The following is a 16,370-nucleotide window of genomic DNA, read 5'->3' as shown; positions in this document are numbered from 1 at the left end:
AAAGTTTAAATTCTACCAACTTTCTTTAGACCAACATTTACATGGGATATTTTCAGGAAAACAAATCTATTCCATTTTTTAATTTCTTCAAGCATATACTGCATGTATTTATACCCTATGTGTAAAAAGTATTCAAGAATCAAATGATTATTTCCATTTACACTAAATATGGGTCAAAATTCATGAATTCCAAACATCAACCATTTTATATAAACATGTTTTTAAGATTTCTAACAAATACCTTGATTTGTGCCATTAACTTATAAAATTTCCATAACCAAAGTATAGTAAATATTTTATATCCTTATTTTATATATATATAATTATTTTTATATACACACTGGCACTACATATATTTTACTAAGTTACCTCAGCCCACTGTTTCATGAGTACAAATAGAAGTATATATAGCAGGAGAATTTAGCAGAAATGCACTTTTAAAGATCCTTCAGATACCAAAAATACTATCAAGAAATCATAAGGACATAAATAATTTTACAACTCACTTTGATAATTCAGAATAAAATTATAATTAAATTTACTTGGTGTCCTAAGATACATAAAACCACTATTGATTAGTTTGTATTTTTTAATTTTACTAAAGTATAGCTGACATACATTATATTAGTTTCAGGTATGCAATATAGTGACTCAACATTTATATACATTGTGAATTGATCACCCACCATAAATCTAACTACCGTCTGTCACCAAAGTTGTTACACATTATTAACTATATTCTCTATGCTACACGTTATATCTATGTGTCTTATTTATTTTATGACCAGAAGAGTGTTCTTTTGACTTTTTAATCCCCTTCCCCTTCTCCCCTCTGGTAACTACCAGACTGTTCTTTGTATGTATGAGTCTGTTTCTGTTTTGTTCATTTGTTTTTTAGATTCTACATATAAGGAAAATCATACAGTATTTGTCTTTCTCTTCCTTATTTCACCTAGCATAATACCGTCTAGGTTCATCGATCTTACTGCAAATGGCAAGATTTCATTCTTTTACTTTTTTTTTTTAATATTTCATTCTTTTTAATGGCTCCTATTCCACTGTATGTATATATACCACATCTTTATCCTTTCATCCATCAATGGTACTTAGTTGCATCTATATCGTGGCTATTATAAATAAAGCTGCAATGAACATATTCTATATTTATCTTTTCAAATTAGTGTTTCATTTTCTCCATATAAATACCAGAAGTAGAATTGCAGGATCATATGGTAGCTCTATTTCTAATTTTGTGAGAAACCTCCATACCGTTTTTCATAATGGCTGCATCATTTTGCATTCCACCAAGTGCATGAGAGTTCCCTTTTCTCTATATCCTCACCAACACGTTATTATTGTCTTTTTGACAACAGCCACTCTGACAGGTGTGTGGTGATAGCTCATTGTGGTTTTAATTCGCATTTCTCAGATGATTAGTGATGCTGAACATCTTTTCATGTGTCTGTTGGCTATCTCTATGTCTTCTTTGGAAAAATGTATATTCGGGTCCCCAGACCATTTTTTAAATTGGGTTGGGGTTTTTTGTTTGACATTGAGTTGTATGAGTTCTTTATATAATTTGGATATTAAATCCTTATCAGTCACATCATTTGCAAATATCTGTTCCCAGTTGGTAGGTTGCCTTTTTGTTCTGTTGGTTTTCTTTACTCTGCAAAGGCTTATTGGTTTAACGTAGTCTCATTTGTTTATTTTTGCTTTTGATGCCCTTGTCAGAGGAGACATTTCAAAAAAATATGTTGAGGGCGCCTGGGTGGCTCAGTTGGTTAAGCGACTGCCTTCGGCTCAGGTCATGATCCTGGAGTCCCAGGATCGAGTCCCGCATCGGGCTCCCTGCTCTGCAGGGAGTCTGCTCCTCCCTCTGACCCTCCCCGCTCTCATGTGCTCTCTGTCTCTCTCATTCTCTCTGTCTCAAATAAATAAATAAAAAATCAAAAAAAAAAAAAAAATGTTGATTAGGGGTCCCTGGGTGGCTCAGTTGGTTGAGTGTCTGACTCTTGGTTTCAGCTCAGGTCATGATCTCAAGGTCGTAAGATTAAGCCCTGTGTTGGGCTCTGTGCTCAGAGCAGCAGAGTCTGCTTGAGATTCTCTCCCTCTCCCTTTGCCCCTCCCCTGACTTGTGTGCGTGCACACACTCTCTCTCAAATAAATCTTAAAAAAAAAAAAAAAAAAAAAAAGTTGCTCAGGCCAATATCCAAGAGCTTACCACCTATGTTTTCTTCTAGTAGTTTTATGATTTCTGGTCTTAAATTTAAATTTTTAACCCATTTTGAGGGCTTTTTTTTATGTGGTATAATGACCCAGTTTTCCCAATACCATTTATTGAAGAAACATATTCTTTCCCCATTATATGCTCTTGCCTCCTTTGTCAAAGATTGACCATATAAACATAGATTTATGGAATCTATTCTTTACATTCATCTATGTGTCTGTTTTTGTGCCAGTACCATACTGTTTTGATTATTATAGCTTTGTAATAGTTTGAAATCAGGGAGTATGATACCTCTATCTTTGTTCTTTCTCAAGATTGCTTTGGCTCTTCAGGGTATTTTGTGGTTTCATATAAACTTTTAGGAGTATTTGCTCTAGTCCTGTGAAAAATGCCCTTGTTATTTTGATAGGGATAGCACTGAATCTGTACATTATTCTTAGTAATATGGACATTTTAAAAATACTAATTTGGGCGCCTGGGTGGCTCAGTTGTTAAGCGTCTGCCATTGGCTCAGGTCATGATCCCAGGGTCCCGGGATCGAGCCCCCCATCGGGCTCCCTGCTCCGTGGGAAGCCTGCTTCTCCCTCTCGCACTCCCCCTGCTTGTGTTCCCTCTCTTGCTGTGTCTCTCTGTCAAATAAATAAATAAAATCTTTAAAAATAAATAAATAAAAATACTAATTCTTCCAATCCATAAACACGGTGTACCTTTCTGTTTGTGTTATCTTCAATTTACTTCATCAGTTATAGTTTTCAGTTCTTTCACCTACTTGGTTAAATTTATTTCTAGGTGTTTTATTCTTTTCAATGCAATTGTAGAGAGTATCATGTTCTTAAATTTTCTGACAGTTCATTATTAGTGTATAGAAAGGTGACAAATTTCTGTATATTAATTTTGTATGTAACTTATTTATTCTAACAGTTTTTGGTGGAGTCTTTAGGGTTTTCTATATATAGTATCATGTCCTCAAATAGTGACAGTTTTACTTTTCCAATTTGGATGCCTTTTATTTCTTTTTCTTATCTGATTGCTGTAGCCAGGACTTCCAGTACTATATTGAATGAAAATGGTGAGAGTGGACACCTTTGTCTTGTTCCTTATCTTAGGGGAAAAGCTCTCAGTTTTTCACCATTGAGTATGATGTTAGCTGTGGGTTTTTCATATGTGGACTTCATTAAGTTGAGGTATGTTCCCTCTAAATCTACTTTGTTGAGGGTTTTTATTATGAATGGTAGTTGTACTTTGTCAAATGCTTGTTCTGTATCTATTGAAATGATCATATGGGTTTTTTTTTTCCTTTCTCTTGTTAATGTAATGTATCACATTGATTGATTTGCGAATACTGAACCACCCTTGCATCCCAGGAATAAATCCCACTTGATCTTGGTGAATGATATTCTTACTGTATTGTTGGGATTCAGTTTGCCAATATTTTGTTGAGGATTTTTGAATCTCTGTTCATCAGAGATATTGGCCTGAAGTTTTTGGGTTTTTTTGGGGGGGGGGTTCTGTATCTGATTTTGGTATCAGGGTAATGCTGGCCTCATAGAATGAATTTGGAGTTTTTTTCCTCTTCTATTTTTTTGGAAAAGTTTGAAAAGAATAGATATTAACTCTTCTTTAAATATTTGGTAGAATTCACATGTGAAGCCATCTGGTTCTGGACTTTTTCATTGGGAGTTCTTGATTACTGATTCAATTTCATTGCTAGTAGTCGATCTGTTCATATATTCTATTTCTTCCTGCTTCAGTTTTGATAGGTTATACGTTTCTAGGAATTTATCCATTTCTTTTAGGTTGTCTAATTTGTTGGCATATAATCTTTCATAATATTCTCTTACAATTCTTTGTATTTCTGTGGTGTCAGTTGTTATTCCTCCTCTTTCATTTGATTTTGTTTATTTGAGTCCTCTCTCTTTTTTGGGGGGGACGGGGAGGATCAGTCTAGCTACAAATTTATTAATTTTTTTGATCTTTACAAAGAACCAGCTCCTGGTTTCATTGACCTATTGTTTTTTAGTTTATCATTTATTTCTGCTCTAATCTTTATTATTTCCTGCCTTCTACAGTAGGTTTGGGGTTTTGTTTGTTCTTCTCTTTCTAGCTCCTTCAGGTGTGAGGTTAGGTAGTTTGAGACATTTCTTGCTTCATAATGTAGGCCTGTATTGCTATAAACTTCTCTTAGAACTGCTTCTGCTGCAGCCCAAAGATTTTGGACCATTGTGTTTTCATTTTTATTTGTCCCCATGTGTTTTTTGATGCCTTCTTTGATTTCTTGAGTTAACCCATTCATTGTTTACTAGCATATTATTTAACCTCCATGTATTTGTCCTCTTTCCAGATTTTTTTTTCTTTAAAGATTTGAGAGAACACAAGTAGGGGAGAGGGGCAGAGGGAGAAGAGTCTTAAGCAGACTCCGCCCTCAGCGAGATGGGGCTCAATCTCACAACCCTGAGATCATGACCTGAACCGAAACCAAGAGTCAGATACTTATCTGACTGCGCCACCCAGGCAGCCCCCAGATTTTTTTATTGTGGTGGATTCCTAGTTTCATAGCATTGTGGTCAGAAAAAATGCATAGTATGACTTCAATCTTTTTGAGTTTGTTGAGACTTGTTTTGTGGTCTAATATGTGATCTATTTTGGAAAATGTTCCATGTGCATTTGAAAAGAATGGGTATTCTATTTTAGAATGGAATGTTCTGAATATATGTATTAAATCCATCTGGTCCAACGTGTCATTCAAAGCCACTGTTTCCTGGTTGATTTTGTTTAGATGATCTGATTGATGTAAGTGGGGTGTTAAAGTTCCCTATTATTGTATTACTATCGAGTAGTTCCTTTATGTTTGCTATTAACTGTTTAATGTATTTCAGTGTCCCAATGTTGGGTGCATAGATATTTACAATTGTTATATCCTCTTGTTGGATCATCCCCTTTATGACTCTAGAGCATCTTTCTTTGTCTGTTGTTACAACCTTTGTTTTAAAGTCTATTTTGTCCAGTATTAAGTATTGCTACCCCGGCTTTCTATTCACATTCATTTGTATGTTTCTCCATCCCCTCACTTTCAGTCTGCGGGTGTCTTTAGGTCTGAAATGGAGTCTCTTAAAGGCATATGGATGGGTCTTGTTTTTTTAATCCATTCTTTCACACTATGTCTTTTGATTGGAGCATTCAGTACATTTACATTCAAAGTGATTTTCAATAGGTATGTATTTATTGCCTTTTTGTTACTTCTTTTGTGGTTTTTATAGTTTTCTGTTTCTTTCTTCCATTGCTCTCTTCTTTCACCATAAGTTGGCTTTCTTCCATGATATATTTGGATTCCTTTCTCTTTGTTTTTTTGCATATCTATTACTGTTTTTTTTTTATTTTATTATGTTAATCACCATACATTACATCATTAGTTTTTGATGTAGTGTTCCACGATTCATTGTTTGCATATAACACCTAGTGCTCCATTCAGTATGTGCCCTCTTTAATACCCATCACCAGGCTAACCCATCCCCCCATCCCCCTCCCCCTCCCCTCTAAAACTCTCAGTTTGTTTCTGAGTCCATAGTCTCTCATGGTTCGTCTCCCCCTCCGATTACCCCCCCTTCATTTTTCCGTTTCTGCTATCTTCTTTTTTTTTTTAACATATAATGTCTATTACTGGTTTTTAATTTGTGGTTACCATTAGGTTTGTATATATCTTCTGCATATACCAGTCTATATGAACTTGATGGTCACTTAAGTTGAACCCATTTACTCCTCTTCCCATCACAATTTAGGTATATGGTGTCCTACTTTACATACATTTATTTTGTGAGTCCCTTCACTGTTTTTTGTTTTTTTTTTTTTAACAGGTACACTTATTTTTACTGCTTTTGTGCTTCTTACTTTTCTTACTTAGGGTCTTTCCACTCAAAGAGTCCCCTTTAACATTTCTTGTAGGGCTGGTTTAGTAGTCATGAACTTCTTTAACTTGTGTTTGGGAAACTTTTTCTCTCTCCTATTCTGAATGAAAGCCTTATTGGATAGAGTATTCCTGGCTGCAGTTCTTTTCCTTTCAGCACTTTGAATGTATCATGCCAATCCCTTCTGGCCTGTAAAGTTTCTGCTAAAAAATCCACTGATAGCCTTATGGGGTTTCCCTTGTATGTAACTGTCTTCTTTTTTCTTGCTGCTTTTAAAGTTCTTTATCACTGCTTTTTGCCGTTTTTATTACTATGTGTCTTGGTATGGACTTCCTTGAGTTGACTTTGTTGGGGGCTCTCTGTACCTACTGGATCTGAATTTGTTTCCTTCCCCAGATTTGGGAAGTTTTCAGATGTTATTTCTTCACATAAATTTTCTGCCTGTTTTCCCTCTCTTCTTCAGGGATCCCTATAATGTGAATGTTATTACGCTTGATGGAGTCATGGAGTTACCTAAGTTTGTTCTCATTTTGCATAATTTTCTTTCTCTTACCTGCTCAGCTTTATTACTTTATGTAACTTTGTCCTCCAGGTCACTGATTCGTTCCGCTTCCTTTAATCTGCTCTTTATTCCATCTAGTGTATTTTTAATTTCATTTATTGTGTTCTTCATCTCTGACTGGTTCTTCTTTTTAATCTCTTTGTTAAGGGTCTCACTGATGTCCTCCACTCTTTCAAGTACAATGATTATCTTTATGATGATTACTTTAAATTCTCTATCAGGCATATTATTTATCTCTTTTGCTTAGGTCTCTTGCTATGGTTTTGTCTTGGTTCTCTCATTTGGAACATATTCCTCTTTCTCATTTTATCTAGCTTACTGTGTTTCTATGCCTCAGGAAAAGTTGGCTACATCTACTCTTGAAAGAAGTAACCTTATGAAGAAGATGCCATGTAGTGCCCGGCAGTGCAGTGTCACCTGTTTACCAGAATGTGGCGCTTCAGGGGTGTCTCCTATGTGTGTTGCATGTGCCCTGCTATTGTGACCCAACTACTTTTTGCTTCAGTCCAGTTGTCTGCAGTGGCTCACTTTGCCTACTGTGGGCAATGTTTGATCCCTGTGGTGCTACTGGACCAGTCTGGGGCCATGTTGGGCTTGAATTGAGTCAAACCAGGCTTTTGCCCGAGATGCAGTAGCACCAAACTACACTTTCCCTGTGTTGTCCCCTGAGATGCTTTTGTTGGTGGGCGGGGCCTGCTATCAGACCAGCTGTCTGCCCCTAGCCCACTGTTGGGGCTATAGTTTAATTGGTTTGTGTGGTTATCTTTTCCTCTCCCTAGGGTAGAAGTCACTTTGGAGTGGTGTTGGCCCCTGTCAGGGCTGCTTGCACAATGCCAAGCTTGTGGCCCTGGTCTGAATGGGCTCCGGCCAAAAGTGTATTGGTGGGGGTGGATCTACAACATGATCAGGGGTGGGGCATGCAGTAGGTCCTCTGGGAGAAGGGATGAGCCTCTGCAAGGACCATGACCATCTGGGCTGATCAACAAAATACGTGGGCTGGGTGCAGTTTTAACAAATGCATACCAGTCCTCTCCTAGAGGGGATGGGCGTCGCTGACCAAAGTTGGCCAGGGCCAATCTGCAAGTGTGAGTGGACAGGGCACACAGTGCCTACAAGTTTTGCATGCCAGTCCCCTGCTAGGGGGATGTGCCTCCAACACAAGGAAGGCCAGCTGGGCCTGTCTGCAATGCATGAAGGGGTGGGATGCACAGTTTTAACAAGGTGCCTGCTGGTCTTCTGCAAGAAAGGCCCTGCAAAGTGCACTGTCAGGAGATGTGATATTGGCAAGGCTTTGCTGGTCTTTTGGGGGGTGGGAACCTGCAGTGCCGGACTAAGGCAAGCCTGGCTGGAGGGGGCAGATCCCCGAGGCACAGAAGTGGGCTGGGGAAATGGCAACTGCCAGCTCCTCTGTTCCTGGAGGAGTCTCCCAATGATCTCTGTCCCTCTGGAATATGCTCTGAGATTAGTAAATTATTCTCCCTTCCATATGCCCCAGGGGTTTTTCAAACTGCTGCTTCTATGCTGTAGGTCAGTGGGCTGTTTGTTGTGCTGTCTCTTTAAGTACACAGACTCTTTTTCCTATAGTCCTAAAGGCTCTCCCAGAACCAAGCCCGCTGATTTTTAAAACTCCATGTTTTAAGTCTTAGTGGTTATAAGAACTTACAAAATTCCATCCCTCTAGTTTTCAAAGCCAAATGTTATGGGGATTCGTTTTCCCCTTGCAGGCTCCTTGGTGTGACAGTCTGTCTCCCCTCTCTGCACCCTCAAGTCCCTCCCTCCAGCGAAGTCCATTTAAGCTCCCCACTGTCTCTGGCTTTCTTACACTCTTTGATGTGGCCTCTTCTCTAGATTTAGTTGTAGAGTTTGTTCTGCCAGTCTCTGGATAATTTTCTGGGTTATTTACAATGATGTGTGTGTTGCATCGTGGGACAAAGTGAGCTTAGAGTCCTCCTAATCCACCTTCTTCCCTGGGATCCTCCTCTACTTTTTGTTTTTAAATAATGAAACTGATTAATGGCATGGCTAAAACTATACTACTAAGCCCAAAGCTTCCTCATAGGCTTAGTTAATTCTCTGAAATTGCAGTATATTTAGTATCTTGAGAGCTGATCCAAGAACTTTTTTGTGTCTCCTCCATACTTTTCTTTAGGGAAAACACAATTCAATGTTGAAACAGCTATCTCACAAACCCTACAGAGGCAATGACCAAATCAGTCTACCAAACACTATCTCATATATACAAGGTATGCAACAAATACTGATGAATTAAAACATTCTACTAAACTAATTCTCTCAAATTTTATCTTTTTTATCTGGGTTTTCCCACCTCTACTTTGTTTTCTGTGATCATGCTTTAGATCTACAAGTAGCTCTGACAGACATTAATTTAGTCCCCTCGGTAGCACTCAAAATGAGTTGCCACTAGCTTCAAAATAATTTACATTTTAATTGGGAAAACTATTCTCTTACAAGTAGGAAATGTGGCATTAGAAGCAATGAAGGGGGGGGGGCACCCGGGTGGCTCAGTTGGTTAAGCGACTGCCTTCGGCTCAGGTCATGATCCTGGAGTCCCGGGATCAAGTCCCGCATCGGGCTCCCTGCTCGGCAGGGAGTCTGCTTCTCCCTCTGACCCCCCCCCCTCATGTGCTCTCATTCTCTCTCAAATAAATAAATAAAATCTTTAAAAAAAAAAAAAAAAAAAATTCTCTTTCTCCCTCTCCTTCTGCCCCTCCCCACCCTCAAAAAAAAAGAAAAATAATAATAATAAATAAAAGAAGCAATGAAAGGATTCCCTCCAACAAAGGGTAGCCTCCAAGACCCTCTTCAGTCCTTCTGAGAAAATGGAGTTCAATGAATCTCATTCTTGCCCTTCACACTATCCATATACTTTTCCTCTAGAATTGCTTTTTAGTTATTATGATATAAACTACAAAGAAAAGGGAGGCTAGAAGGGAAGCAGGAAGTACAACCTATTTTATATACCTCAAATTGCTAGCTGACCTTTTTAGAGATTTTATCTAAAATGGCAGCATTAATAGGAACAATCTAATGGAGAAAACTTACAGCAAGTAAATACCCCTGCTTAAAAGTGACAATGAAAGCCATGATTATAACAACATATTAATGATGTATCCAAAAGGACAAAGTAAGTGGTAAAAAAAAAAAAATAATAAGACTGTTGCTTAAATTACTTTAGCAATACACACTAATTAGAATCCAAGAAGTGGGGCACCTTGGTGGCTCAGTTGGTTAAGCATCTGCCTTCGGCTCAGGTATGATCAAACCCCACGTCAGGCTCCCTGTTCAGTGAAGTCTGCTTCTCCCTCTGCCCCTCCCCTGGCTTGTGCTCTCTCACTCTTTCCCAAATAAAAATCTTTAAAAGAAGAAAAAAAAGGAAAGGCTACCAAGAAGAAATTGTATCTATGTACAAAAAATTTTGGAAACCATGATGTAAATGTCAAAATAAAAAAAAAATTACTCCACAAGGTCTAGTTTTTAACTTAAAAGCGAAGAGAGGAATGAAATATTTGAAAAGATGGGAGGGGGACCCAGAAGCCAAGAACTACCTTAAAAGCTAATGCACAGATCTCTGTTTATTTTAATAAAATTTAAAGCATACCATGCATTCGCTGGTTTTGGAGTTTTTGAAGGAGCAGTTAAAGCTGTTTCCATGCTATTCGTTCCTGAATTGTTTTCTTTGGTAGTCATTGCAATCATTTTTCGTTGCTTCTGAGAAAGTTTAACGCCATGAGAAATCATTTTGCTAGAAATTAAATGAATTAGCATTAATTTCTAATGAAGGTTACAGGTAATTATATTGCTTTCTGTTTATTTGATATGATTTTACTACTTTGGATCAAAATGGCCACAAGATTCAACAGTGACAACAACAGTTTACACTATCAATGATCAAATAATAGCTACAAATGAGCCTAATATATTTACATGACACTTGCATCAGAAATAGTCCACAATGATCATTTTAGAGGCCAATTTCTGACAACACCATATTCCACAAGAGCTGGACTACCAACCCAACTCAATCTTTAGCATATATTTAAGAAATGTTAGGAAGGCTAGAGTACCAAGGAAAGAGCTTATAATTTGAGTTTAATATCAAATGTAGAAAAACAAAGTCCAGTAGGCCTTTCCAATTCTTTAGAACAGAACTATAAAACAACACCATCTTTCCTTTTTTATGATTTTTTAACCGACCCCAAATTTGTCTTTGGTGTAGCTCCACATTTTTGTCTACTTTCTTCAATTTGCATGATGGTTCTGAGATCCATGACCGGAGGGCTGACAGGACTAAAATACATATAAAAGGTACTTTACAACACAGTTATTGATCCATAAAGTCCAACCCCCAAACTTCACTGAAACTGTAAACTATATATAAGATTGATAATGAGAGGCTAATTTAAGGTTTGTCAGCTATGGCCAAATTCAAAAAGGATACTCTGAATGAAGGCTACTTTTATATATACATAAAACAACTAAAATGCATCCAAAGTCATAACTGAAGCTCTCAAAAAAAAAGCCAAGCAATAAAATGATTCTTTTCTAACTCAGGCAGAAGTAATCAAAGTTCTGCTTAAATTTTTATCCTTTAAGATGAATAGAACTTGCAAATTATATTCTATTTTTAACAAAATTCTTACTACTGTCTAATGTTAACAACAAAAATTTAACAGTAAAGCTTGAGAGTGCTCGATAATATTAGAAACCTACCTGGGGGAGTTACACAATAATGAGAAAAAAAATTCTACAATCTTTAGAAATAGCCAATCTATTTTGCTGACTTTACACCAAGCGAATTATTCTTAAAACACATTTAATAAAATAATCTAGTGATCAGAAGATGCTTCTCAGTGTTTCCACAAACATGTTGACTTAAAAAGGCAAAAATTTGAGACGGATTTCTAAACTACTTTTAGAATATGAAGCAACATAAACTGGCACATCATAATGTGGTCTCCCAACTTGGCAAAATACAGCACATTTCAAAATAAATAATTACATAAATATAATTGGTAAGTCAACAGTTTTAGCCTATGATAAACCATAGTAGGTATATAAAGATGAAACACAAGCTCAATAAACACTCTAAAAGTACTGCATTCTGATTATATCTACTCCTTCCACTTAAAAATGGACTTTTCTAAACAAAAGAAAAATATGGATTTAATACAGGCAAATCAAAGCACAGTGTAACATTAAATGAATGTCCTCTGAAAAATAACTGAATAACAATACATTTTGTGAGATCTTAAATACCCTTTAATGTGCTAAAAACAAAAAGTAAGCCTACAACTTACAACTGACAAAATAGTCTTCCTGAATGGGAGTTTTAATTAATATATACTATCAAAAAAATAGCTATTAAGTCAATACATATCTAGATATAGGTATGTGTGTGTTATATAGTATTTACCAATTTTCACAAATGACAGTACAAAGGGAACTAAATTCTGTCTGGGGAAAAAAAGTGCTTATTTTAGCTGGCTACTAATCTGTATGCATTTAGGTAATTTTCTATGTATTAGAAATTTACATTAATACTTTTTAAATGTGCTTCATTAAAAATTTCCATTGGACTGAAAATGAATAATATTTCTCGAATAGGTACAGAACAAAATGAAAATCCTACCTGAAAGAGCCAGCAACCCAAGTGGAAGAGCTTGTAGTATCAATTCTGTTACTGGGAATGGTCTGTGGAGCAGATATGTTAAGTACTGGTGATTTTTCCCATGGTTTTAAATCTTCCCTAGAATATGTAGGAGGTGTACCATTAACATATGGTTTAATTTTCCCCTGGAGATTAAAAAAAAGAAAAAATTAAAAAATGAGTAATAGGCACCTGGCATAGTAGCTGACGTATAGTTGGCACTTAACATTGGTTAAATATATTAAAGCATAAAATCTTATAACAATAATCATCCAGAATTCTTCTAGTTTAGTGCCTTAACCAATTCTCAGAACTTATCAGTGACTATAACCCAATTATCATGAACTTCGGGAATAATTTTTAGGGGAATAAGTTTGCATATTAAATCCCTATTAACATGAGTATTAAAAATGTTAATAAAGTTGTTCAAATAAGATATGAATCAATAACTTTAAAATTAATGTCCATGACTTTTGTTTATGCCAGACTTTTTGTTTTAATGTCATATAATTCACTCTGAATAAAATTAAATAATATTGACAGTTCAAAAGGAACCCTAAAACAATTGCCATTACAATAGATCAAAGAAGTTATTAAAATGGCTATTTCCATAGCCAGGATAGATTCTTATTGCCAGACATTCACAGCATGCCCTTAATCTTCCTTTTTAACCTCAATTGTCTTCTACACCCACCTGAGGTTAATATGAATTGCCCCCAAATTTCTATCCTACATAAAAAAAATAATAATAAAAATAAATTTTATAGAACCACATTAAAAAAAATCCTTGAGGCCTAGAAGACCAAGAAGAATGGGTAAATTTTCCATTGTCTCATGAATTTCTCAAAGTTCCAATAGTTCTGTGGAGGACTAGGAGTTAGAGAAAAATGACAGTATCTAATAAGTTAGACACTTTCCTTTCCTGTAGATTAACAATTATGGAATAAAATGTTAAGACATGTCTAAAAAATGGCCTCCCCAGAATTTAACCAGACTAGAAATTCTGTAGCTTAATGTCAATTGTGCTAGAATAGGAGAACTCCATTCTAGATTGTATTGCTCCTAGTAACATGATAGAGGAAAGAGACTATGCAGAATTTGAAGTTAGGCTTACTTTCAAAATCAGTTTCCTTTGACAGTTTTTAGCTGGTGTTAACTGACGTTTCGCAAAATAAATTTCAAGTAATTTAGCTATAAATATATTTCTCCATATGTCTATACAGTGTTGCTATATTTTACATCACCATTATATTTTAATTGCATAAAGAGGATTAGAAATATGTCATAAAAGGCTCAAACTGCCATTAAAATCTTTAAAACTAGAAACATAATGCAAATTTGAGAAAACTAATACTACATATTATATTTTTTTTATAAACCAGCCAGGAGAGTATTTTAAAGTTAGAGCAAAAAATAATAAAAAACTAAAGATAAATTGTCTATAGATCTAAAATTTGAAGAAAACAGTGCATTAATAAATAAAAACAAACCTCAAGTTTATCTGACTGAAATCCTGCTGTGAAATCAGGGGACTGTAAATCTCTAGGACTACCCACTCCTGCATAGCTTCCTTCAGAGTCTGATGTCAACAGTTCTGGAAGAGATTCCACAGAATTGGTCTTACCAGACTTTAAGAGTCCTGAAAGGTAAAATTTTTAAAAATATTTAAACACATATACATTAAACATGTGTATTACATTCAGTGAACTAAATAGAGCTAAAAACTTCCATTTATCCAGAGACTTAAAAACATTTATATTATACTGACTGTATCAAATCTTGACAATTCAAGCTGATGAAAAAATCAAAGTAAAAAAATGAAATGGAGGAGACTTTAAAACAACAGTTTTAGCCATTTCGATTACACAGCAATTATGCAATGAACCTAAGGAAGACACTTCTTTGGATCTGCTTTAAGAAGTGATTCAGAACTGGGGCGCCTGGGTGGCTCAGTCTGTTAAACCGCTGCCTTCGGCTCAGGTCATGATCCCAGAGTCCTGGGATCGAGCCCCGCATTGGGCTCCCTGCTCTGCGGGAGGCCTGCTTCTCCCTCTCCCTCTGCCTGCCTCTCTGCCTACTTGTGCTCTCTATCTCTCTGTCAAATAAATAAATAAAAAATCTTTAAAAAAAAAAAAAAGTGATTCAGAACTTCCTCTCCATAAAAAAGAAAAAATTAAAAAACTTCAGACCCTCTCCTTTCTCATCTCTCTGTACTAAGTTCTCTGCACCCATGCACAGGGGGACTGGCCCCATTCTGTGTGGGAGGAACATTATAGCCTTTCTACTCCAGTCAACAGACTGGCCCAGTAGCAGAGGCTATGCTAAAGCCAACTGTGGCCTGTGTGAGGGTTTATACTTCTGCAAAAAAAAAAATCTGTGGATTGAAAGCTATTTTAATTAGCTTACCACCTAAAGCAAAAGGGTCGTTAGAAATGTACATACCATTTCTTCTCCTAGGCAACCTAAATACCTGTCTCCCTGCCATACCTGGTATCCATATTCATTAGTACATCAGAATCATTTCAAATATAGAGAAAACAATAAACTTTTGTTTAAGTTCATGTGTTTATTTTCACATATTTCAATTTTAGTAGAATCTAAATGAGGTAGCAAAAAAGCCCCCACATATATGAGCTGTAACTAAAAGTTTTACAAATGACTTAAAAATAAATAAAACATACCATCTCTCATATAAAGAAGTGTGTTTTCTTTAAAGTAAATCACTTTGACAAGATATATGCCTCTTTTGTTGCTGTCACTGCTAAAATAGTTTGGGAACAACATTCAGCACCCCCGCAATCTTTTAAATATTTTTAAGAGCAGCAAATTTTTTTTTGAAGATTTATTTATTCATTTTAGAAAGAGTGAGAACATGAGCGGGAGGAGCACAGGGAGAGAGAATCCCAAGCAGACTCCACACTGAGCATGGAGCAGGACGCAGGGCTGGATCTCATGATCCCAAGATCACAACCTGAGCGGAAACTAAGAATCAGATGCTTAACGGACTCTACCACCCAGGCACCCAGCAGCAAATTTTTATCTAAGTATATTTAATGCCAGAATGCTCCCAAAAGTCAATTAGAAATAAATCTAATGAATAAAGACAATCTTTAAAGTGGCCAACAATTATTTTTAGTATAAATCATTTTCACAGAATGTCTTTTGTCTAATGTTAAGGATCAACAAAAATAAATTTACTTCCAAAACAGGTCTTTTTGGTCCCCGGTTTAAATTTGACCTTTAAATCATTATCTGCTTTGGCCACAAAAAGAGTGGTACAGCACAAAGAACACAGAACTGGAATTGAAAAAATAAATTCTATTTCTGTCTGGCACTACCTCAAATCACTGAAGTTTTCTGAGCTTGTTTCCTCAGGTTTAAAGGAAGAGACATAAACTAGCTCATTATTGTCTCTTCCAGCTATGAAATGCTAAGATTCTAACACATGTGCTAATAATACCACTACTTAAAGCAAACCAAATAGGGGTGCCTGGGTGGCTCAGTTGGTCAAGCCATAAGACTCTCAGTTTCAGCTCAGGTCATGATCTCAGGGTCCTCATATCCAGCCCCACGTCAGGCTCCGTGCTCAGCACAGAGTCTGTTTGTTCTTCTCCCTCTGTTTCACACTCCCCCATCCCCACTCAGGGGTCTCTCAAATAAATAAATAAAACCAAATATTTGCTTTTTCCCTAAGTCTTTTAGGCGACTGGGAAATCACTAGTTTCATGACTATCTGTCTATCCGTTTATTCATCTTTCCATGTGTCCTTCTAAGGACTAGAGGTAACTCATGTAACACAGAGAACACAAAATCACAGAATTTTAAATTTTGAAAGATCCTAAAACAGGAATCAAGAGGTGTAGTAAATGTGAAAGACCTATCTTTAGTGCTTCATCAATCAATTTAGGTATATTATCTTTTTTATATTTAGGTATATTATCTTTTATATATCTCTGTATTATCTAAAGTAACTATTCTTGACATGATTTATCCTTTGAGCATTACCGA

The 16,370-nt window shown here is 36.2% G+C and overlaps 1 protein-coding gene across 2 annotated transcripts in view; it reads right to left on the bottom strand.

The window, feature by feature from the left end:
• Positions 1-16,370, bottom strand: part of IBTK (inhibitor of Bruton tyrosine kinase) — a 100,871-nt gene that overhangs the window by 22,551 nt on the left and 61,950 nt on the right. Inside the window, exons 21-24 of one of the 2 annotated variants that reach the window (XM_021693417.2) lie at positions 13,853-14,001; positions 12,345-12,508; positions 10,910-11,002; positions 10,314-10,457 (exon numbers count right to left, since the gene is read on the bottom strand). In XM_021693417.2, coding sequence (XP_021549092.1) covers positions 10,314-10,457; positions 10,910-11,002; positions 12,345-12,508; positions 13,853-14,001 — 550 coding nt within the window. The remainder of the gene's footprint in view (positions 1-10,313; positions 10,458-10,909; positions 11,003-12,344; positions 12,509-13,852; positions 14,002-16,370) is intronic. The other variant, XM_044917695.1, reaches the window with a different exon arrangement.

This window comes from Neomonachus schauinslandi, chromosome 8 (assembly GCF_002201575.2).
Source record: "Neomonachus schauinslandi chromosome 8, ASM220157v2, whole genome shotgun sequence".
NCBI lineage: Eukaryota > Metazoa > Chordata > Mammalia > Carnivora > Phocidae > Neomonachus > Neomonachus schauinslandi.
Note: the sequence above shows the minus strand (reverse complement) of the source record. Positions and strands in the feature narration are given on the sequence as shown.